The sequence below is a fragment of the Heloderma suspectum genome, chromosome 6 (genome assembly GCF_057233095.1).
Source record: "Heloderma suspectum isolate Gila_16-S chromosome 6, 16-S_ref, whole genome shotgun sequence".
NCBI lineage: Eukaryota > Metazoa > Chordata > Lepidosauria > Squamata > Helodermatidae > Heloderma > Heloderma suspectum.
Genome location: NC_139463.1, coordinates 76,767,083 through 76,791,914, shown reverse-complemented (window position 1 = coordinate 76,791,914; position 24,832 = coordinate 76,767,083). Strand labels below are relative to the sequence as shown.

The 24,832-nt window shown below is 44.8% G+C and overlaps 1 protein-coding gene across 2 annotated transcripts in view; it reads left to right on the top strand.

Moving 5' to 3' along the window:
- Nucleotides 1-24,832, top strand: part of LOC146341256 (long-chain fatty acid transport protein 2-like) — a 38,366-nt gene that overhangs the window by 9,886 nt on the left and 3,648 nt on the right. The window contains exons 2-9 of one of the 2 annotated variants that reach the window (XM_084805073.1): nucleotides 2,650-2,859; nucleotides 3,874-4,032; nucleotides 6,292-6,416; nucleotides 9,045-9,239; nucleotides 16,070-16,160; nucleotides 19,563-19,761; nucleotides 20,941-21,038; nucleotides 22,871-23,001. In XM_084805073.1, the coding sequence (XP_084661199.1) occupies nucleotides 2,650-2,859; nucleotides 3,874-4,032; nucleotides 6,292-6,416; nucleotides 9,045-9,239; nucleotides 16,070-16,160; nucleotides 19,563-19,761; nucleotides 20,941-21,038; nucleotides 22,871-23,001 (1,208 nt within the window). The remainder of the gene's footprint in view (nucleotides 1-2,649; nucleotides 2,860-3,873; nucleotides 4,033-6,291; nucleotides 6,417-9,044; nucleotides 9,240-16,069; nucleotides 16,161-19,562; nucleotides 19,762-20,940; nucleotides 21,039-22,870; nucleotides 23,002-24,832) is intronic. The other variant, XM_084805074.1, reaches the window with a different exon arrangement.

Here is a 24,832-nt window from a genome sequence, read left to right as displayed (position 1 = left end):
CAAACAATTCCAGCAAGAAGAAAAGTGGAAGACAACAGAAGCAGCCAATGTGGCTTCACTAGAAGCTTAGAGATGACCTGAAAACAAAAAAGGACACATATAGGAAGTGGAAAGAAGGCCAAGCAACAAAGGAAGAGTACAGGCAGGTAGCACAGAATTGCAGGGATGGCGTCAGGAAGGCTAAAGCTGAGAACGAGCTGAGGTTAGTGAGGGATGGTAAAAGCAACAAAAAGGCTTTCTTCAGCTACGTAGATAGTAAAAGACAGAGGAAAGAAATGGTTGTTCAGCTATTAAATAAGGATGGCAAAATGATAACAGATGACAAAGAAAAGGCAGAGGTGCTCAATTCCTACTTTGGCTCAGTCTTCTCCCAAAAGAGAGTGTCTATGACCCCTCTGGCAAAGGCAAAGTGCAGGCTGAAGGGGCAGGCTTGCAGCTTGAGATCAGTAGGCATATGGTCAAGGAACACCTAATTAGTTTGAATGAGTTCAAAGCTCCAGGGCCAGATGAACTGCATCGTAGAGTAATAAAGGAACTGGCAGAAGAACTCTCAGAATCGCTGTCTATTCTCTTTGAGAAATCATGGAGGACGGGTGAAGTGCCAGATGACTGGAGGAGGGCTAATGTTGTCCCTATCTTCAAAAAGGGTAAAAAGGAGGACCCTGGGAACTACAGGCCAGTCAGTCTGACATCCATCCCTGGGAAAATTCTGGAGCAGATGATAAAGTAAACTGTCTGCAAGCACCTTGAAAACAATGCAGTGATTACTCGAAGCCAACATGGATTTGTCAAGAACAAATCCTGCCAGATGAATCTGATCTCATTTTTTGATCAAGTAACCTCCCTTGTGGACCATGGGAATGCTGTAGACATAATATACCTTGACTTCAGCAAAGCTTTCGACAAAGTGCCCCATGATATCCTGATGAGCAAATTAGCTCAAAGTGGGATAGATGAAACAACGATCCGGTGGATCCACAGTTGGCTACAGAACTGGACTCAAAGAGTGCTTATCAATGGGACCTTCTCAAACTGGGGAGAGGTAACGAGTGGGGTACCGCAGGGCTCAATCCTGGGCCCAGTGCTCTTCAACATTTGTATTAATGACTTGGAGGAGGAGGTGCAGGGAATGCTGATCACATTTGCAGATGACACAAAATTGGGCGAGATAGCTAATACTTTGGAAGACAGAAACAAAAAAAGTGATCTTGATAGACTGGAGCGCTGGGCAAAAAACAACAGAATGACATTGAATAGGGATAAATGCCAAGTTCTGCACCTAGGAAAAAGAAACCAAATGCACAGTTACAAGATGGGGGATACGTGGCTCAACAACACTACAAGCGAGAAGGATCTTGGAGTTGTTGTAGATCACAAGCTGAAGATGAGCCAACAATGTGATGTGGCTGCAAAAAAGGCAAATGCTGTTTTGGGCTGCAGTAATAGAAGCATAGCTTCCAAATCCCGGGAAGTACTAGTTCCCCTCTACTCAGCACTGGTTAGGCCTCATCTGGAGTACTGTGTCTAGTTCTGGGCACCACACAGCATTCTGTTCACACAGTGGCCAACCAGCTGTCGACCAGGAACCCCCAAGTAGGGCATGAGTGCAGCACCCCCCACCCATGTTCCCCAGCAACTGGCGTACACAGGCCCACTGCCACTGGTACTGGAGGTAGCACATAGCAATCAAGACTAGTAGCCATTGATAGCCTTTTCCTCCAGGATAGCCATCTAAAAGGGGTGTGCAAAATTCCCCCTCCCTCATTTTCTCCATTCATTTTCATTATTAAAACCTTCTTTCACTTTTTCTTTCATTCAAATCATGTTTGTTTTGTGATTCATTTGTTTGATTCACATTTGTTTAATTCCTTCCCTGTGTTTTTGCTATGCTTGTTCACTGACTTTGTCAAACTAGGGTTTTTTGCTGCCATCTGTGGGGGCAGTAGACCTGATTTTGGAGGCTACTCCTGATGGCCTCCATTCTATTTTCCCAGAATTCACTGCATGTTGACTTGTTCCCATGCATTCCAGGAAAATATATATGGCAGCCACCACAAAAAATGGTCTCCCCCAATGGTGTCCACCATGTTTTTAAAAATCAGAATGCCCTGGAATAACAGAACATCTAGGGCAGACTTCACCAACTGATGCACTCCAAATGTTTTGGGCTTTGAATTCCAACAGCCCCAGCCAGCATGGCCAATGGTCAGGAATGCTGGAAGTTGTAGTCCAAAACAACTGGAGGGCCCCAGGTGGGAGAAAGCTGGTCAAGGGCATTCAGGAAAAATAAAATGGCAGCCACCAGTACCTAAATAATAACCATTGCCATTGCTGGCAAACAAAAGGAATACCCCTACCCCTTCCATCACAGTTGGTACAAATATGTATAACGGAAATGGTAGCCATTCTTTATTCATGGCAACAGATAAAATTAAACTGAATGGTTTCCAAAAATGTACATGCCTACCCAAAATACTACTTTCTATATACAACCTCTTTATACTGAACTACACTGGCTGTATATTCATACTCAATGTACATTGTTCTTAATTGTGGAATTTCAGGGTTTGCCTTGCAGAATAGCGGAGCTCCCAAAACTAAGGTTAGGAAGTAAGTTCCAATCAAACCTATCTTCTTCCTCCCTTTAAGATTTTAAAGCTGCCATTGAGGATGTCCTGCCTACTCTGCAGAAGGAAGGAGTATGGGTTTTCTACCTGAGCGATGACTCCCCAACGGAGGGTGTGGAAGCTTTGCTGGGACAGGTCAAATCCAGCTCAGCTGAACCGGTGCCTCTTTCCTTCAGAGCCAATGTGAACTCTCAATCCATATCCATGTATATTTTCACCTCTGGGACCACAGGTGAGGAAAAGGAATGTCAAGGTGGTGGTTGAGTGGGTGAAGAGAGGAACATGCTGTTGTACCTGGAAATCTCTCTCTGTTTTTCCCCAGTCTCCCCCAGGGCACTTTTAGGAGGGATGGCTAAACATTCAGGAAGGACTATAGCTCAGTGGTCATGCACACTGCTGGCTCCATGCTTTTGAGGGCCTTGGGGCAAGACACCCTCAATGGGCCCCCTCCCTCAGTGTCTCTACCTTCTCACTGCCATTGTCACCAGCTGCTCTTGCTTCTCATCCTCTTTCTCATCATTGCTGCCACTTGCTCGCTTGACTGGCAGAGACCTAGTGAGCAAGTGGGGAGGGGCGTTTGCTCCTCCTCCTCCTCCTCCTCACCACCACCATAGTCTGGGCCAGAGCTAGAGGCAGGTGAACATGCAGGTTGCACTGCTGGAGGATCCACTCTAGGGGGCTCTTGTCAGTGGGCCCTGCTGGGGTGTGGGCCCTTGGCAGGTGCCCAACCATGCCAACCTTTGCCACTAGCCCTGCACATGCATGCAGGTTCAGTCCAGCTGAAATTGGAGCTTGGGTTAGCTCCCTGCCTGAGACCTTGGAAAGTCACTGCCAGTCAGACAGTAGTGGGCTAGATGGACCTATGGTCCAACTCAGCATAAAGCAGTTCCACCTATGACTTCAACCTGTGATGGTTCCCAGTCTGTTTCCATGCAAATGCAGCACAGACACTGGTGATTGTGGGACCACCATGGCAGAGCCTGCCCTTGAAGTTGTATTGACAGCCTGCACTTTCATGTGCCTGCTTTTGTCCCATTTGCCACACAACCATGTGCCTGGGCTGTGTCGTGTTTCTAGCTCCCTACTCACTACAAAATAGGCTGTAGGTTGATCTAAAGCAAGGTAGAAAATAACTCTCAGATCTGCAGTGTCTGCCCTTAGCTATTCAGGGACTGAATCTATGGATATTGTTATTTGTGGCTGTGGGAAGGAAAGTGAAGGAGTCCCTTTCTCTGCCTGCCTCTAGGGCTACCAAAAGCTGCTCTCATCACCCAGAGAAAGCTGATGGCCGTGTCCAACATATTCTGCCAGTGTGGGGTGCATCCCAGGGACGTCATCTATACCCCACTCCCACTGTACCACTCAGCGGCTCTTCTTGTTGGGATCGGAGGGTGCTTGGAGGTTGGTATGTACAGAATGTCCCTGACAGTCTAAACAGACATCCACCTACACGTGTATGACAGGCAGATATAGATGTGATAACGTATTAATATATTAGACGGGTTGGATAGATATATATAGTGGCAGACGGATGCTTTTAGTGAACTGGGATTTGTGTGTGTGTGTAAGGTTTGGGGTAGAATTCACATCCAAACTTCAGACTTTGGATATGCATCCACAAATCTGGATTTCAAAATGCAAGATGTGGTCAGAATGACTTCACAATGATTTTTCCCCCCTCTGGGTGCAAATCCTGTTGGTGGCAAATCCTGAATTCTTCTCCCACTTCTCTTGTGTATTTTAAAACAAATACATAGATTTGAGGGAAGTTATATCATTTAACATTAGCTCTGAATCAATGTAAATGTCTGAAATTTTCAAGCAAGGTGGGCTTATAAACTCATTTTGTTAAGAGTCATAGAGCTTTTCTACATGAGGCTATTAATCGGCTGTTAATCCACTGTAACTACTTTTGGTTTTGTCACAGAATTGAGATCCAAGCACTACATCAAGAATGTTTCCTTTCCTGCTTTTTTGCTGCATAACCTCTAAGTGGCACTGTGGTATAGCAAAATAGCACAAATACCCAAGTTAAAAAAAGCAGTTTCTTGCATTTTTACAATTAAATACCACATTTTCCCTGGTCTACAAAAACTTGCTGAAACTGCTCTTTACACACAGAAGCAAAACTGGAGGGTCACGACATCATCTAAAGAACCCATAAGCAACTATGAGTAGGGAATGATGAGCGCATGATAAATGCCTTGTGTAGAAAAGCCCATATGCTGTTTTTTTTTTTTAGAGGAAGTCCCCAAGGCAGCATACAAAATAAACTAAAATCCTTCCCATTATACATAGCAGGCACAGGCTGGTGGCAATAGATGAGATTATCAGCCCCGCAGTAGGAACAAAGGGTTAAAGGCCTTTTCCTCCCCATGCCGCAGTCCCAGTCTAGATCACATACACACACACACACACACTGGCACTGGTGATTTGTGAAATAAAAATCAATGATACAAGAGCGAAATATATGACAAGCATCACATCTAGTCATCATCAGATTTGGGTCTCGTCCTTCCATAGTCCAATGCTGGCCGGCTATTTTGCTGTGTTTGTTTGCATGTCACAACTTCCATGGGTTGCTTAAACCATGGATTAGCTGTAACCTTGCAGGAGCTCCCACCCACTTCCCCACTTCTGCTTTCATGGTTTGTTGTTGGATTTATTGTTTTTCCCTCAATAGCCTGGAGTTCTGGGTTTGGACATCATGGTGAATAACCCAGGAATGGGATGTTCCTGTTTTTTTTCTCAAAGTGGAAGCAGGTGAGCGGGAGGCAGCATGCTTGCTAACTCTCATGCAGTCACAACTAACCCATGTTTTAAACAACCCTTGGGAATTGTGATGTGTGAACTGGGTCAGAATATGCATCTTTATCTGAGCTAGAAATGTGATAAATGAGAGAGATCGGGGGTGATGGTGGTAGATCCGTACTTCACCATACTTATAGTAGACCCACTGAAATCAATGGGACTTAATTTGATAGTGACTAATATGTCCCATTGATTCAAATTGGTCTAAAATGGGTTTTTAAACACTGTTTACCATTTTGTATTTTGTGTTTTTAATTTACCTGTACATCACCCAGAAAAATCTGGTTATTGTGTGCTCTAAAAGTGCAATAAACAAACCCTTATGTATGACTACGCCTGGTTCCAGCCCATAATCTATAAATATATATTTTCAGTTAATATTTTTTGATTGAAAATCCAATTGTAGCAAAATGTGGCTTTAAGAGTATACCTCGTGGATTCCTTATTTAGAGTAACCTACAGGTTACATTATACACCGGTTTTTTTTAACGAAGCGTGCTTATACTTGCCATTTTGATTTTAGATTAAAAACAGCTATATGGTTTCTATCTGAAATGGTCTCCTGATCTGTGCGGTGGGCCTGCACCTGTTTCTTGCTTCCATTTGCGCTAGAATGTGCTGTTTGCTGTAAATAGCATCTTTGGGGGACAAATAGCAACGAGGAGGGGAAGATTTTCAGCATTCCTGAAGTACGGGGCAGGGGTTCAAATCTGATGGCTGAGCTTGTGTTTGGTATTCACACCTGTGACTTTAGTTGCCATGCTGGACTCATCTTGTGTTTGACAGACTATGAGCCGCATTTTTCCATTTGTCTTCAGTAACGCCAGTCCTAAGCAACCTTGTTTTCCCTAAGGAGCCACATGTGTCTTGAGGTCTAAGTTCTCCGTTTCTCATTTCTGGGATGACTGCCGACGATATCGCGTCTCCGTGATCCAGTATGTAGGAGAAGTGATGCGCTACCTGTGTAATGCACCAAAGGTAATGGGCAGAGGCCAAGTACATCTGGTGTGTGTGTGAGAGAGAGAAGTTGCAAAGAATTAAAATGGATGGTTGTACTAAACCCCTTATGATTGAGCCAGAATCGTAGCATGGAGTCTCAGGGCTCCTTCACACTGAGCTTTTATCCTTATTGAGATTGCTCCTTCACGGAAGTTTGCGGGCTCTTTACACGATGCCGTGTCTCTCTCCGGGGCATCTGCACTAAATGCACTTTGCTCCGTTTTTAAATAGATTGCAGATAATGAGCTATCAAACTTCCCTATTGTGTTCCGCTTCAGTTCCCTCCATCAAAAGAGTTAAAGCGGCAAGAAGAGGAGCGAGATCAATGAAAGATAATGGAAGACTCAGATATGGGGAGAAGGAGGGGCAAAGGGGAGGGGGAAAGGAAGTGGGTGAAAAAGGGAGTCGTTATGATCCTCCATTTAAAACTGAAGCAGAAAGCCCCGTTTTAAATGCAGGATTTTAGGCTGGTGTAGAGATGCTCTTAGAGCCTCGTGTGGCGCAGAGTGGTAGGCGGCTGTATAGCAACCGAAACTCTCCCCACGACCTGAGTTCGATCCCAGCGGAAGCTGGGTCTCAGGTAGCTGCCTTAGGGTGACTCAGCCTTCCATCCTTCCGAGATCGGTAAAGTGAGGACCCAGCTTGCTGGGGGAAAGGTAGTCACGACTGGGGAAGGCAATGGCAAACCACCCCGCTACAGTCTGCCACAAAAACGCTAGTGCAAGCGGCGTCCCTCTAGGGGTCAGTAATGACCCGGTGCTTGCACAGGAGGAGAGATGCTCTTAGGCTCTGCGGTTCAGACATAAAGGTCAAACAGTGTTATGTACATCATGAATGGGCTTCCTGCTGCTGTGCTCCCAAGAACCATAGCACAATGGAAGAGGACATGCTTTGCATGAAGAAGGTTCAGCCCCCAGCTTCTCCAGTTAGGAGTATCAGGTAGCAGGTGATGGGGGCAAACCTCAAACAGCTCTCCAGAAACTCAGACAGCTGTTGCCAGCCCACAGAGACCTACTGGGCTAGATGTAAGTTTAATCTGATCTGGTATAAAACAGCTTCCCGTGTTCCCCTTGCATGCTCTGATTCTCTCCATCATTAGCTGGATTTTTTTGCAAACCATAGTTTGCCTCCAAGCCAGAACTGCCTAATGGTAGGGCCGGCCCTGGTGCCAGGACACAAACGGGTAGCTACTAGTGAAATTCTTTGACCTATCCGCACATGTTAACAGTTTCTCTGCTGTATTCTGTGGACCAGTGGAAGTTTTTGAATAGTTTTCATAGACAGCCCCATATATAGTGCATTGCAGTAATCTAGCCAGGGGGCTGTCTTAATGAGCAATTTAGTGCAAAGTTAGAGCAGTCTGAATTCCTTTGCAACAGATGTCGTCACCAATCTGCTGCCAACCAGCTGCTTCCCTCCTGAAAAGGTGCATTTTCTGAAACTCCTTTTACTCTGACATCTTTACTGAAAGTGGCTCCCTGGCGGTTTTACCACAGTGTGCCATGCCCCCCTCACACACACACATTAACTCCTGGGCATGCCTCTGTGACCTGGCAGTGATGTAGTCAAGGGGGTGGGATGCCCCATTCCCTCTTGTTTCCCCAGTGGAAGTACTTTTTCCCACTGAGAAAATCCCCAGGAGCGCAGCAGTGACCCCTCATGTTACCGCAGTAGTGGGGACATTCATTCACCTGAGCTAGCCTGCTTTTAATCTTTAACATATCCCCCCCCCCCTTCTGTGCATGTTTGCTGAGAAGTAAGAAATAAATCTTGCTCCCCTGCAGTGAATGGATTAAAGGCTAGCTTTAGTAACTTTCCCTAAAGTGGTCTTTTGCTTCTCTGATGCTTTCTTAAATCACAATTGCAATGTTGTGCTTCTTTGATGTTCTGTAGTTTCTCTGATGTAAAGTTGTTTGTTGTTATGTCAAGTCCCTTTTTTGTTTTATCATAGATCTTTCGGGTTTATGGGAGCTTCTTATTGTGAGAAGGGAGAAAGAGAAAGGGAGAAGTGGGGGTTGGAAGCAACAGCTCTGTGGCAGATTGCTGGAATGGGGTGAAATTGGAGTGGGGAGAAACTCTCAAGGGGAGCCTTCAGATTTTGGCTTCTTCAGGGAAATCTGCACACATGGGGAAAATTGGTTGTTCTCCCCTCATACTAATGTAGTAGAAGGGGGGAACCTGGACAGGGGCAGGAAACAAGCCTCTCTCATTGGTTGAGCAGCCCCTGCCAGTTTGATGACATTCAGTTCTACTCCCCACACTCCACTCAGAAGTATGTTCCTTTCAAGTGTTCTGTGACCCCCGAAAACTGGATTTTAAAGGTACACTACACTCGGCTTATCTTACTTTGTGTGTCCCTGACAGACCAAAGCCAATTCCATTAAAATCTGGGTAATACTCCAAGTCACTTCTCATTTCATTGCTGTGAAGATCCCCGCCACCCACCCCTCCCGGGATGTAATCAGGGCCTGATGAATTAATATTTTGCAGTGGATCCCTGTCTAAGTATCTGAAGTGGACTCACACTCATTATAGGTGACCAAGCAAGTGGCTATGAATAAAGCTTCTTTGTTTCTGCAACAATCCTCTTGAGATGTTGCCTTGCAGAAGGACAGTGACCGAGACCACAGTGTGCGAATGGCTATAGGCAATGGCATCCGGGTGGAGGTCTGGAAGGAGTTCCTGCACCGATTTGGATTCCTCCAAATCTATGAATTCTATGGAGCTACAGAGGGGAATGTTGGATTCATTAACTACATGGGGAAAGTTGGAGCTGTGGGAAGGACCAACTTCATCCTCAAGGTAATGCGCTAATTTGAAAGGTCTCTGGATGTGTTGATCATGTATGTCTGTTTATCTACCTTGCGGAACCACTGGTTAAATATTACAGGGATTTTGCCTTGAAAGTGCATCCAAGCTTCCATCTCAGAACACCACCCTCTCTAATCGCAGACTGAGTTTTCCAATCCCTTCAAAACATTTTCAGACCCTCTTCGAAACCCACCTTCTCTGCGAAGCCTTTGGCATACCACCATAGTTCAGGGGCAGGCAACCTGGTGCATTGCTAAGCCTGGGCCCTTGGGGCCCTGGCCCCAAATCTATTTCCTAACAGCCCTGATATATTCCACAGAGCCTGGAGTATCCATTGGTGCCAATGGGATGGGCTTTTTTCCTCACCTTAATTGCCACACAGGGGGCCACTTTTAAGGAGGATTGCAGCTGGAGAGGGAAGGGATAACTCTGCCCTTCTCACATACTGCAACCCCCTGCCCCGCAAATCTCTGCATGACAATTAAGCCTAGAAAAAAACTTTTTATGCATTGGCTCAGGATGATCTGAGGTAGTGTCCAAATTAATTCAAGAAATTGTTTTATTTGGGATGATTCGGATGAGAAATTAATGGGCTGGCTTTTCCTCCTGTGCAACCTAAATATATTTTAGTAATTATGTCTAAATTTGCACAGATAGATAGATAGACAGACAGACAGACAGACAGATTTTATGCAGTTTTTTTGCAGGTTTGTGTCCCATGGACCTGGATCCAGATATCAGGTGTAGGCATGGTCGGGCACCTGCTAAGGGCCCACACCCCAGGAGGGGCCCACTGACAAGAGCTCCCTGGAGTTACTTCTCCTCACCATCTCAACCTGCTTGTTCACCTGCCTCTGTCTCTGGCCCAGACAATGCAAGGAGGAGCAGCAAGGAGACGCCACTGTCTACTTGCCTGGCAAGCAAGCAAGCAAGCAAATGGTAGCAATTTTGAGAAAGAGGAGCAAGAACAGCTGGTGACAACGGTGGTGAGGAGAAAGTAGATTCACTGAGTGGGGTTGGGGGCACTGAGGGTGTCTGCCCAAGGGCCCTCCAAAACCTGGAGCTGGCACTGCATGCTTTTAAGAGGTATGTGACAAAGAGAAATCCTATAGGTGAAGCTGTTCCTGGCATGCAGATGCAGTGATGGGAAGAGCTTCAGCTCTTGAAACAACTTGCTTGTGTTGCAGGTCTTGGTCATAGAGGCCCTGCCAGCAATAAATACATAAATTGGCAAGCTTAGCTTGGGGCAACATGATGTTGCTCAGTTATGGCTTGGCCCTGGGGGCTTATGCACTCAGTATTTTTAGTAAGCGTTCTGCAGCATGTGTCCCAACACAGCATTTCAGACGTTTTTCCAGTCTAGCTGATAGCGATCATTCCTGAAAATGTTGCTCCTTGATACATGGGTTAAAGAACAGGAAACCCTCTGCCAATCCAGTGTGTGTGTCTGTGTGTGTGTGTGTTTGTGTAGGAGAATGCAAAATGGTTGCAAAAGTAGGAAAATCTTTTCTCTTTTGTATCACATCATTTATATTATCATGAATCTTTCCATTTGTAATGTTTAGGCTGGGCATGCTGCTGCTTATGTGGCCAAAACATACCATCTCTCACACAAGAGGGTGGTATCAGCAGACTTGGGAGAACATCAAGGTTTGCAGAAGTATAATGTTTTTAAAGAGAAAACAAACTGTAAATGGGTGGGTGGGTGGGTGGGGGTAGACATCCCCAAAGCATCCAATGAGGACTATTTGTGCTCAGTGGCCACAGAAGGCTGACAGATGGTTGGGGAGAAACCCAGAAAACTGCTCAGTGGGGAGGATGGAAGGAGCATCATGTAAGAAGGCACTGGCTGGAGAACCAGGGTGCTGTAGTGATTAGAGAGTTGGACTGGGACTTGGGAGATCTGGGTTCTACTCCCTGGTTGGCCATGAAGCTGACTGGATGACTTTGGGCCAGTCACTGACTCTCAGCCTCACCTACCTCGTAGGGTTTTGTGAGGATAAAATGGAGAGGAGGAAGATCATGTTCCTTGAGTTCCTTGTAAGAGGAAAAGGGGAGGGATATAAATGTAATAAATAGCAAGGGCGCAATCCTGTGGGATCTGCTCTTGATACCCATAAGCCTCCGAACTCAGAGGCTTATGAGTATCCAGTGCAGAGCGGGAGGAGTGGCAGAGGCAATTGTCTCCTCCATTGCACCTCCCACTCTGCATTTAAGTGAGATGGGCTTTTTTGCCCATCTAGCTGAGGCATCACAGAGAGGGAGGGAAGGAGATTTAATACATCTTAAGCCAGCCTCCCCAGTTCCTTTCTCTCCCTGCCCTCCAGCATGCCCCTTTCTCTCCTCTCCAAGGTCACTTTTGTGAACTCAGAGAGGCAGCTGGCACAGTTCTCTCCACACTGGTGGGGAGGGTGAGGGTGTAGGGAGCTTGGATTCCTGTTCGTAAGGTCAGAGCACTCTCTCCAGCCTTAGATGCAGAAACCCAAAATTTCCTATGGCCCCTCCAGACTTTGTCTAGGGGCCATAGGATTGCTCCCTAAATCATTTCACGAATAGATATCCTAAACAAGACTGGTCCACATGGCTACATTTTGTTGCAGGGACCATTCATTTTAAACTAAAAGGAGAGGGGAAAAAAAACCAGGTTCCAAAGACCAGGGCAAACTGACTGAGAATCTGCTGACATCCACAAACAATTGCGTAAAGACAGGGAAGGTAACGCAAAGTTGTTGATCTGGAGTGGGGAGTAACAATGCGTCTTGAAGCCTGGACAATTTGGAACTGAAAAAATCCCACAATGATTAATTGCCACCGCCAAACAGCAAAATGCTATTGGTGGATAAACTCACTCTCATTCCAGGCGCTCTTTCTATTGACTGTACACCTGACTATCTACATGACACTGCAGGCCTTACATCATTAGAGGCTCAGTGACCTGTAGCAGCTACAGCAGGGATGTTGAAATTCTTTCAGCCCAAGGGCAAAATTCAGTTTCCGAGAAGCTTGCAGGGATGGGCCGGGTGGAAGGCCAAAGGCTTGGAGCCAAAATATCAGTGACAGCGTTTCTATCTAAGTATCTAAGCCTTAGAGAGGCATTTCATTTCATTTATTTATTTCATTTCTATACTTCTCAGTAGCCAAAGCTCTCTGCGGGGTTCACAAAAAGTAAAACGGCAAAGTGCAGCATAAAACAATATAAAATATGAAGGCTTAAAACCACATTATAACAGTACAACCAGAATAAAACCTAGCAGCAATGCAGAGATTTAAAATACAGATTTAAAACACCAAAGCTAAAAGACTAGGAAGCTAAAATGCTCAAGTGCTAGGAGAATAAAAAGGTCTTCACCTGGCGCCAGAAGGAGTACAACATAGGTGCCAGGTGAAAATCTCTAGGGAGCTCATTCCACAGCCGGGGTGCCACAGCAGAAAAGGCCCTCTTCCTGGTAGCCACCCACCTCACTTCCTTTGGCAGGGGCTCATGGAGAAGGACCGCTGAGGATGATCTTAGGGTCCGGGCAGGCACATATGGGGGAGGCGATCCTTCAGATAACCTGGCCCCAAGTCATTAAGGGCTTTGAATGTTAATACCAGCACTTTGACTTGGCCCTGGAAATGGACTGGCAGCCAGTGCAGCTAGAAAAGTACTGAAAAATGTGTTCTCATTGGCCAGTCACTGTTAACAATCTTGCCACTCTATTTTGGACTAGCTGAAGTTTCTAGACTGTTTTTAAAGGCAGCCCCATGTATGCATTGCAGTAATCCAGACGAGAGGTTATCAGAGCATGGATAACTGTAGCTAGGCTATCTCTGTCCAGATAAGGGCTTAGTGGGTATACCAGCCTTTCAACCTTTTAGATGGAGGGGAAAAAAATATGCAGAAGCCAGGAAACCACCAAATGAGTGGCAGCTGGGGAGGAAAGTGAGTGGAGCCATACAGGGAACCCTGGGGTGGCAGACTGGAACCCCAGGCAGGATGGATTTGGCCCATGGGCCTGAGGTTCAACATCCCTGAGCTAAAGGACTTGGATTAGGCAGAGCTGGGTTCGAATCTCTGCTCAACTGCAAAGCTTACGGAGTGAGCTTGAGCCAGTCAATGTCTCTCAGCTCAATCTACCTCAAAGGGTTGTTATGAAGATAAGAAGGGAGGCTATGTATGCTGCCTTGAAATGTAATATATTTATATACATGGAAACGTAATACATTTACATTTTAAATGAATACATTTAGACACTTTCTCAAAACTCCCACTAAGGTCAGTGGGACTTCACTGCCAAATTAAAGTTCATAGTGTTGCACCCTTAAGCTACTTTAACCATCCCTCATTCTGTGAAAGAACTCTGAGAACGTTCGGGATTTGGGGCAGTGGGGGTGGCGGTAGAATGAGGATCTCTAACAGAGAATTCCCAGCCCTCTTACCAAATCACAATTCCCAGGACTCTCACTGGAGGGTAGAGTGGAAGGAAGCCATAGCAGCTAAACTGAGGTAAGTTTGTAGAAATGGCAACAGCGTTTCTATGTTACAGTTTGGATGATGTTGCAAGAGAATGGAAGAAAATGCAGATGGATTATATGCTTCAAGATGGTCTTCTTTACACTTTATAGCAGTTTCTGGCTCAGTCATATGGTCTAGTTGGGACTCTGTAAAGCTTTTTAAGGTTTTGCTACAATTCCTAGACAAGAATGATAAGTTCCCCAGTCTTTAAGGTCATTCATAAAATGCATCCTGATCCATGCACAATGCAGTTGCCTTGAATTTCTTTTTTTTCTAATACTTTTTATTCTACTTTTGTCTTTATAAATGAACCAAAGAACACCAACAACATAATCATCTTCTACAGTTTCCAACATTACAGTATTCTTATGAGGACCCATCAAGAATGAAATAGAGAAAAAAAGAGAGGAAGAGAGGAGATGATATAAAAAGGAGAGAGAAGGGCAAAGGGGAAGGAAACAGAAAAAAATAAAAAAAATGCAAAAACAGGAAAACAAAGCAAAATATAAACAGAAGTTTACATAACAAACTTAAATTTAAACTACATTACACATAAATTTCAAATATCACTTTACTTAAAAATTATACCAATCTTACAGGTCAATACAGCATAAGTAATCAGTTTCAGTATTGTATCTTCAGGCTTACAACAAAGAAGCAAGTTTAGAATTCATTTCCATTGGCCATATCATGCCTTTTAGGTACTATATAATGATAAAGCTTAAGAACAACCAGCCAAAAATATTTACTAATCCTAGTATCATAATATTGATAATAATAATTAAAAAGAAAAGAAAGAGATTATAAAGGATAAAAAATAACAAAAAATAGAACAATCACTAATATATTTTATACTATCTGTATTTTAGATAGTATCACTTCTAAATATATAAATGAGTGTGCACATTTCTGTACACCCTCACACAGAAGATTTAAATACAGTCTGTCTTATCCATTTTAAAAGAAGAAGAAAAAAAAAAGGAAAAGGATGAAAGAAAAAGAAAGTATATACATAATCAGCTATCTCTGGCCTAGCCTGAATCTTACAGACTAAACATAGCCAATTGACAAAACATGTTTGTAAATTCCAGTTCATGGAGCTGGAGAAGAAGCCTTGCATGTTTTTCCGATTAGCCACGTCTCCGCCACTTCGTGATTTAGAAACTTCTTCATCTGACCTTTAGAGAAAATGCAAAACATAGCAGGATATTTTAAATGATATTGTAGATTCATTTGTTTTGCCAGATTTCTTGCCTTGGTAAATAGCCTTCTTTTATCAACAACTTCTTTGGTGTAATCCAGAAATAACATAATTCTATCTCATTTTGATCCTCAAAAAAGATTTCCCCCCTGTCTTGCCAAGCGCAGAATATGATTTTTTTGTGGAGATTCTTGCAACTTGAACTATAATCAGATAATCAGTCCCTTTAGCATTTGGCACACGGAATGTATGCTCAGTGTCAAGTACATAATCAGATGACAAAGGAAGTATCTCATGCAGGAGCTTATCTACAAAAGTAAACAAATTTATATAAGTAGACAGATCTTTGATACCAATAATACACATGTTTGCTCTACTTGTGAAAGCCTCCAATTGTGAGATTCTTGCAGAAAAATTATTATGAAAAGTTTTTGAGATGGTCTCCCGCGCTGCCACTCGATCTTGCAGCTCGTTAACCTTCGCCTCCATTTTTTGCCAAGTGTTGTTAATTAAATCCACAGCCCCTTGCAGGGTGGTGATGGAATTTTGGATTGTATCCAGTCTCTTAGCCTGTTCAGCAAATTGCAAAGACAAAGTTTTTATCAAAGCAAGTAGCTCCTCTGTATTTTCATCGCTTCTTGAAGCCTTTGCCAAGAGAGGTGTGGGAGGGGTTGACGGCACTTTTCTCTTCCTTGGTGTTGTCATCCTTCTTTTTAAACAAATCTTGTAGGTCCTCAAATATTGCTGGTATTCCTTAGTCCATAAGCACTAAAAACTACATTGGAGCATGTCAGCCCTAATTCCTCCTAATTAAATAGGAGTTTTCAAAACAACTTTGAGCAGTGATTAAGCTCTGGCAGATTTGCCTTGGAGGCCAGCCTCTCTGCTGTGTCACAGAAAGAGCTACCCTTCCAAGGCTTCATCCAGATCTGCTCTTGCTTCCCCCTTTCATTCCAGGGGAAGATGAAAAGGTTTTTCAACCTTTTAAAAGCGGTTTGAGATGGCGTCCCGCAGAAACTCCGCGGAATGCCACCAGGGCGACATTGGCTCCGACCGGAAGTCCCAGTTGCCTTGAATTTCTGCCCTCTGGGCTGATGCTTCCATTTCCTATCTGTTTCCCTTCAGAAACTGGTGAAATTTGAACTTATTCGATATGACACTGGCCAGGATGAGCCCGTGAGGGATGAGAAAGGGCGTTGCATCCCAGTAGCCACAGGTAAGTTCATGAAATCAACATTCAAGCATGAACTGGGCTGTCTGTAATTGGAGTTCTGATTTCTCTTTTGTGGGACAGTGCTTGGATCCAGCCTCATATTCAAGCATTTATTTTAAATGCAAATGCCCCAGGCCATGTGACTCATAAGGCACATTACAAGAAGTCCATTTTTAAAATTTAGTATTACTTATAGAATTTCCTGGCTGTCTTTCTACCATACAGCACTCAAGGAGACTTACAAATGACCCTAGATACTCAAAGTGAACTCATTCTCCAAGTGCCAATAGTTATGTAGCTGAAATAGTATCAGCTAGGAGCACAAGGGTGGTATCAGCCAACTTGTGGGGTGGGGACACCTAAAGGCATACAGCAGTACAAAAACAAAAATAAACAAAAACTGGAGGGTAAAAGCCTAAGGGAAAACACACAAAAAGCAGCCTAATCCATCATTCTTCCTAGTTTTCCAGTGATATAATTTTCCTCCAGATAATTTAGCATTGAACTCCCACTGCCTCCCCCTGGTGGAGCATGCATGTCATCAAAGGTGAACGAGAAAGGTTTACCTTTCCCACCTGCTCGGTTTTGCTCCAGTCATCTGGGGCTAACCAACAGAACACTTTCCTAGCTAGGATATTTTCTATTGTGTTAGTCCAATTGCTTAATTGAAACTGTTAGCATATTAATTCCACCCCCACAGAAGTCTGGGTACTGTAATTTTTGAGGACTGGGGAGGGTGGGAACTCTGACAAGGGAATTCTTAGTACCCTCACCAAACTACATCTCCCAGGATTCCTTGGAGAAAGGCATGAACGTTAAAACGGTTATTTATTTATAGTATTTTCATCCCACTCCTCAGCCAAAAAGGACCAGTCAATTTCTCCACTGATTTATATGGGACATGGGGAAATAGGACAGAATTAGTCAAGTTTAACCTCCTGCCCTTACACTTATATGATCAGCAAACTACCAAATGTTCCTGATCTATCAGGGATTTCACCCTCCCAGCAAGACAACAGCTCAGGCAAAACAGCACAAGGTAAGGCAGCTGGCTGGTGCAGATCTGGAATAGAGCAGGTTCAGGACCCTGGACAGCACTTCAGGTACTAGCTCAGAGATCTTGGCTTGGATTCAGGAGTCAGGACCACAACTAGGGATGGGCGAACAGCAGAGGTGGGTCCTTCTGGTGGGGGCAGTAGGGGAGCAGTGTAATTCACTGCTACCCCCACCATGCCGCCTGATGCAGGTGCCTCACCCTGTTTCATGGGAGGGCTGGCCCTGAGTGAGACTGACTCCTCCTCAGAGTTTCTGCTGCTGGAGAACACAGACTCTGGGGGTTTTCAGTCTGGATTCTGGATTGACATGATAACATTGTTTCCTGTTACTCTTTGGAAATTATTGTCTGTGTTTAGCTTCAGTTTCTTTTAACTGAACATGAACATGTCCATGTTTCTCCACCTCTTCTGTTGAACCCACATCTCATTACTAATTAACTATATGGAACAACTGTATGCAGTGTTGCATAAAATTAATTAGTAATGTATTGAATGTCTACAGGAGAAGTCAAATTGGAAAAGTGGAATAGATGCAATACCAGTCAAATAAAAAATCAAAGTTGTAATTAACTTCTTTCAGGTCACTCTCACTAGGAAGCATGCATATTTATGCACACACCTTTTCAGGCATGCTAAAGTTAGAAGTATAACAGTGTTCAATGTTTTCAGGTCCCCCTCTTAGCGTTTAAATAATGTAAGGGAAGTATGTGCTACTGAGTTGTCATGTCCTAAATATCTACAAAGGGTTGGATCCAGATTTAGTAATACTTAGAGCAGAGCCACTGAAATCAATGGGACAAGTTAGCCATGAACTTTTTACGGCCAAGCCCTCATAAAGCTACATACAAAGAGGAACAGGTGTACAGGAGAACTGTTGAGAATTGGACTTGCCATTCTCAGTCTTACGGAAAGGTTTCAGTGAAGAGATACATTTTCAGTACCTACTGTATACCGGAAGGGTTGTGTAAATCAACTGAAGTCCCAATTTTGTGGGGCTACCACAGAGAAAGCTGTACTAATGCTGCAATCCTATGGTCCGGGGGTGGGGTGAGGATTCAAGGGGCCATAGAATATGTTGGATCTCCTCCTCTTGCGGGCAGAGAGAGAGAGAGAGGTCTTCCTTCAGAGGGAGATGTGACCTCTCTCCCTCCCAGCAACTTCGGAAACCTCAGAGGCTGGTTCTTCTCTGACGTTGGAACTCCAGCATCAGAGAGGGGGAAAGGAGGCATGCTGTGGGTCCCCAGACATGCCCTCTAAACCTACCCTACATCTATTCCAGCCCTGGAGCAGGCATAGATTAAGTCCGTCCTATTGAAAGCAATAGGGGCAAACTCATTAAAAATAAAACTGACCAGGGAGGCGGAAAACAAAAATGCCACTCCTCCCTCACTTGCTTTGTAAGTGTACCTTACTGAATCCCCCTCCCTAAATAAGTTATCTGTTCGGGGTTAGTCTAAATTACCTTCCAGGGACCTCTTACAGCCCATTGCCTCTCATTACAAAGAGCTTTGGGATCCCTTCCAACTCTATAACTTTTGATTCTAAGATTTCAGTAAGTAGAGCTGTCAAGATAGATGCCTGCAGGCAACACCTCTCATAGAGCTGACAACAGGCAGCTGATAGCTGGTAACAGTGGCCTGGTTCAAACGCAACGCTAAGGTATCGTGGGTTAATTAACCTATAGGGCTTCATGTGCACCAGCCACAATTTTGAATAGGTAAGCTGCGGCATGCGCACACTGTGGCTTGTCATGTCATGCGAACCCAGGTGGTGTAGGTTAAGCGAGGATTAAATAACCTTCATATAACCTTAGAACAACCCAGGGTGGTGTTGATCCCCTTTCAGCCCAAGGGCTAAAGCAGGTGATGTGGCAAAGGGGGCATGGTCATCTGGGGAACCCCAGATGACCATGCCTTGGCCCCCAGGTAGACAGGATTTGGCCCCTGGGCCTGAGGTTCAATACCCCTGGTGTAAAGAATCCTTATGTCATAGAAATGCCACAGGTCTCCAGTGACCTCCTTGTAAGGGGTCTGAACTCTGAGTAAGTGTTAGGACCCCTGAAACATCTCACCACTCAGAAATGGGGTGCATATGCATAACAATAATCAAATATTTCCAGCTCAACCACTTTTGGCTACTGGAAAAAGTTTCAGTTATTTTACACAGTACATAACATTAACAGGCATACTTGTTTAGTGTGGCTTACTATGTGAAATCGAGCACGATCAATCCGATCTTTGTTGATTTGGGGTAGCTGAAATTTTTTCCAGAATGTTTTCTGGAAAACCCACCCTTGCCCTGGGCTCTTTGCTAATCAGTTAATTCCACTGATTCCTCTTTCTCTACCCAGGTGAGACAGGGTTACTGGTGAGCAAGATCACCGAACACAGTCCATTCAGTGGCTACACAGGAGACCGTCAGATGTCGGAGAAGAAGATTCTCCGGGATGTCCTGGAGAAAGGAGACTGCTTCTTCAACAGCGGTGACCTCCTCATGCAAGACCGCGAAGGCTTTCTATATTTCCAGGACCGCGTGGGAGATACTTTCCGGTGAGTCCCGCCACACCAGGTGTGGTGGAATCTGCTTTCTTGCCCTTTGGGAATGTGATGCTGGGGTGGTTGCTGTGGCTACTGCTGGTGTTATGATCAGAATAACACATACCCAGAGCAACCCTGTGCCTGTTAACATGGAAGTAAGTCTCACTGCGTTCAGTTGGACTGTCATCCAATTGTACATGGTGGGTTTCCCATGAGCAGCTGGTTGGCCACTGTGTGGACAGAATGCTGGACTAGCTGGATCTTGGGCAGATCCAGCACAGCTCATCTATGTTTTGGATCCAGATTTACACTGGATCAAATGCACTGACGGAAGTGTACTTCCCCAACACCTCCTTCCCATGGTAGCCCCCACCAGATTGTTCTGACTAGGTCCTCTCAGCAAATGGGAAGAAAGTTCCAACAAACTTAAAAAACTTAGCAAGAAAAATGGCTCTGGCTGATATACTGAGCAACAGAAGAACAGCAGCCACTCCCCTGCTCAGGACCACAGCGGACACAAAACATTTTTACTGGCAGGTTCCTGCTTGGCTCAGCCCCTGTCTAAACACTTTAGCAGCCACTGTTAGCCGTACCACCGCCCCGTTCTATCCGTCCCCTCCAGCTTCCTTCTGACTGGCTAGGAGGCTGCTAGGCTATGAGGCTTCTCTCCAGGGCAGGCTGGTGGCTCCAATTCTGTTGGGGCAGTATTTCCATTCTGGGTTTTAGCTAGAACCAGACAGAAGTCTAAAGGAGCTATCCAAGGTTCTGAACCCTATCCCCAAAATGGGTTCAGCACCTTGGACAGCTCCTTTAGACGGCTGTCTGGGTTCTAACTAAAACCTGGAATGAAATCACTGTCCCACCAAAATTGGAGCCACCAGCCTCCACTGCTTCTCTCTCTCTCTCTCTCTCTCTCTCTCTCTCTCTCTCTCTCTCTCTCTCTTTTTACAACTTCCTCAATATCGAAAGGATCGGCCAATGAGGTCGCCCTCTACCCAGGTCTCCTCCATCTTAGGTTTTAATCTGCCGTGACCCCAGGGCCAGCATCAGAAGTTAGAATTGTCAGGCACTACCTGAGCGCTGTAAGGTAGTACTGAGTGGTAGTCTATTATTAACAAGTGATGGGCATTTGCTTCTACCAAATCCAGTAATGAAAGTGATCCAATGGTAACAACTCTTCTCTTGTTGCAGGTGGAAAGGGGAGAATGTGGCCACTACAGAGGTTGAGACAACCCTGGCAACATTGGAGTTTATTCAGGAAGTCAATGTATATGGGGTACCGGTGCCAGGTGGGTCTGAAATTTTATTTTATTGTACTTATTTGTTACATTTTTCTATACCACCCAATAGTCAAAGCTCTCTGGATGGTTCACAGAACAAAACTTAAAAGCCAAAGAATACAATAACATAGTAAAACATATGTTTAAAATAGAATGAAACCAACGTAAAAATCAGGTAAAAACTAGCAGCAGTGCAAAGATTTAAAAATGCACTAAGGGCGCAGTCCTCTGCATGTTTAGTGTCTAAACATACAGAGGATTGTGCCCTAGCACAATCTTTAAAACAGAATTTTGCTTTGTGATCTCACAGTATATGTCCATAGATACGACATTAGTATCAAGGAAGAGGAAGTTCAGATAGTCATATGCACCTGCTGTCTCATTCACACTGGTCATCTGGTGTGCTGTTTCAGGCCACAATTCAAAGTACTTGCGAGCCCCTCCCCCTATAGAGCAGGGGTGTTGAACCTCTTTCAGCCAGAGGGCCACATTCCATGTGGAGAAGTTCTTGGGGGCTGCATTCCACTGATAGGTGGGGCCAAAGGCAAAAGGAGGTGGGACCAAAATGTCACAAATACCAGCATATCTGTTTTGCCTTTGGCCCTGCTTGGTTCTTTGCCTTCGGTTAATTAATGAACCCAAGATTTGCCAGGACATGATCTTCGCACGCTTCTGCTTTCTCTAAACAACCTCCAATCAGAGGTTGGGAGCATATCATGAGAACCTGGACCTCTAAACAACCCAGCGATCCAGGTTCACATGTCATGCTCACAACCTCTGATCAGGCCGATCAGAGCTTGTTTACACAATGTGGAAGTGGCTCACACGTGATGCGCATCCCTGCAGATCCTGGGTTAAAGAAGCCAGGATTTTCTGCCATGATGGACGAACTGGGTCAATATCCCCCAACTGTTTCGCCTACAGATGTTTACCTCGCTCCTGGAACCCCACAGGGGAAAAGTGCTTGGATGGGGATTATTTATTTACAAGTGCAAAACCTGTGTCGCCATGGGGGCTAGTAGTCTGAGAATGATTGGGTGAAAATATGTTTGCCCATTTCCATTGTGACTGGAATGACTTTACACTTTTAAAATAAATGTGCTACAAATAAACCAGTAAAGGTAAAAAAAATGTTCTTTTAAAAATATTCTTTACTATTTCTTGAAGTTTAAGATCAAAAACAAGTGATGTAAGATTTTTCTCTCTGTTCTCTCTCTGGTGTCCTTTCAGCTCTTTCTCCTCCTCTATCACCAACTGACTTTTTTTCAGCCCCTTTCCCAACATTCTTTGTCTGTGCTTTCATTGGCCCAGCACTCACAGAACTCACAGGAGTAAGCATTATACATGTACATACACACACTGTGTCACATGTTACATTACATGCACAGCATGGGGCATATACATTAACCTCCCCTTTGCCTCATCTCTCTCCCTTCTCCATTCCCAAGATGCCCAAAGCTCGAGCTTTCAACTTTTTCAGTGTTTCAAAATTTTCTTCATATCTACACTGCTCAAGCTTCAGTTTAAAACAAAAATGAGCAAAATCAGTCTGGTAGATCTCCAGTAGTAAGCCTTGAACTACCGTATTCTTATATAAGATTTTTAAAATGTCTAGGCTGCCTTTCACACACCAGAGTGGATGCCAGGATGGTATACAAGGAAATACCAAAGGGGAGGAAAGGATTAAGCCACCCCCTCCTATCCTGCTGCTTCTCGAATGTAAACCTCCCTCTTCCAAAGCTGTTTTGCCTAGAAGAAGAAGCTGTTGAGGCTTTACTCCATTTAGTTTGTGTGTAATGTGTAGTTCCACCCTTGAAACACCCCTTTCTGGTTTGTTCCAGGGCATGAAGGAAAGATCGGGATGGCAGCCATACGGCTGAAGGAGGGGCTCTCCTTTGATGGAAAGAAGCTGTACACACATGCCCAGGATTACATGCCAAACTATGCCATACCTCACTTTGTCCGCATCAGGGTGAGACACCTATCTATTTATTTTATTTTCCTTCTAAATTTTCATTTCATTTCATTTTAAAATTATTTGTAGGCCGCCTTTGGGGCTGGGACCCCCTCAGGATGGCGCACAAGATTAAACACACACACACACACACACACAGTGAATACAGTAAAGATCAGTAAGAACATATTCAATAAAAATTGAACTTACCAAGAAAACCAGCAGCCTAAGATACTACAGGAAGGCCAGTGAAAACAGGTGGGTCTTCAGAGCCACCACTGAGAAGGCTCTCTCCCTTGTACGAAGCAGCCCAACTGCCCTAGGTGGCGGGCAAGTGAGAGGGGCCTCCGTTGATGACCTCAGAGTGCAGGCAGGCTGGTATGGGGGAAGGTGGTCCTTCTCTGTTGCCTTCTATGGCGCCTTGCCCTGTGGGAGGTCTAACGCTGATATTACAAGCCCACTGCCACCACTTGAGGTACTTCTCTTCTGTTTCCTTGTATCTCAAGAATACCAGGGCGACTATGTTGCTGCTGTATAACCGCCACCTCCAATTCATGTGAGTAGTGCCTTCACTAAGCCACACTGAGTAAATAATGGTATATATATATATATATATTCCTGTTAAATAACAGTAACCGTTCATGTTCTTCCAAAGACAACTAAAATAATAAAACCAGTGCACACAAAGACATATGACTCCTTTTCACCTCGGCTTCCAGCCCAACTCTCCTAACTGCTGTTGGAACGAACCCCAAGTGTCATAACTGCCCTCAGAACCCACCCTGACCAGTCCCAGCTCAACAAAGAAGCCCAGTCACAATGCAGTCCTGCCATCAGTACAATTCATCCCAGGGTCAAGATAACACACAGAGATGGCCTATCGTGCAGGCTCAGCCTCATGGAATGGAACTTTACAGGCTGCTGTGACACAGAAAGGAAATAGATTTCTTGATGGGGGAGGACTGCCATCCACCCTTCCTAAATACACTCAGTGGTCATCCTTAAAAGCAGAGGGCATTTATTTTTGAGGCCGAATTTATACTGAAGCACCAAGTGGCAGAATTCAGGCATTGCAACACAACGTTGGAACTCCAACACAAGGGGAAGGGAGAGCATCCAGAGAAGATATAGTGAGTGGGGCAAACCACACGTGACATGGGAGACCCATAATCTGATCTCCTGATCTGTTTGTTTGCTTTAAGTTTCATGCAACCATTGGGGTGGGGTAGCATCAGTGCTGTAGTAAGGAATGCTTGAACCTTCCCAATTTTCCAGATTTAAATTGCCCTCCCAAAGCTGCTCTTATCCCCACAGTGGGAAAAAATTGGTACTTGTATTGTACCTCAGTGTTTTTTCTTATGGTAATGGGCTTACAGCCTGAGCAACTTGAGCTCCAGTAAAGTGTACCCATTCCACCCCCAACCCCCCATGATCATAAGGAGAGCTGTGATGGATCAGACCAAATGCCTGTCTAGTCCAGCATTCTGTTCCTACAGTGGCAAACTAGTTGCCTGTGAGAAGCCCATAAGTAGAACATGAGTGCAATGGCACCTTCCCACTTGTGTTCCCCAGCAATTGGTATACAGCAGTGTACTGCCTCGGATCCTGTAGGGCAGCCTTCCTCAACCTGGTGCCCTCCAGGTGTTTGGGACTATGACTCTGTGAAGGTTTGAGGCCTACAGAGGCAAAGGGAAAGATGGTCAAGCTTAGAGGCCTGGAGTTTTCTGTTGGGAGGGGGTAACCCTGAGAGGAGTAAATGTCACTTTTATTTCTCCACTTAAGTTTCATTTCTTCAGGTTTGAAGCAGTACTTTCAGTTCTGAGGGAGGAGGGTATATAAAGAGAGTGAG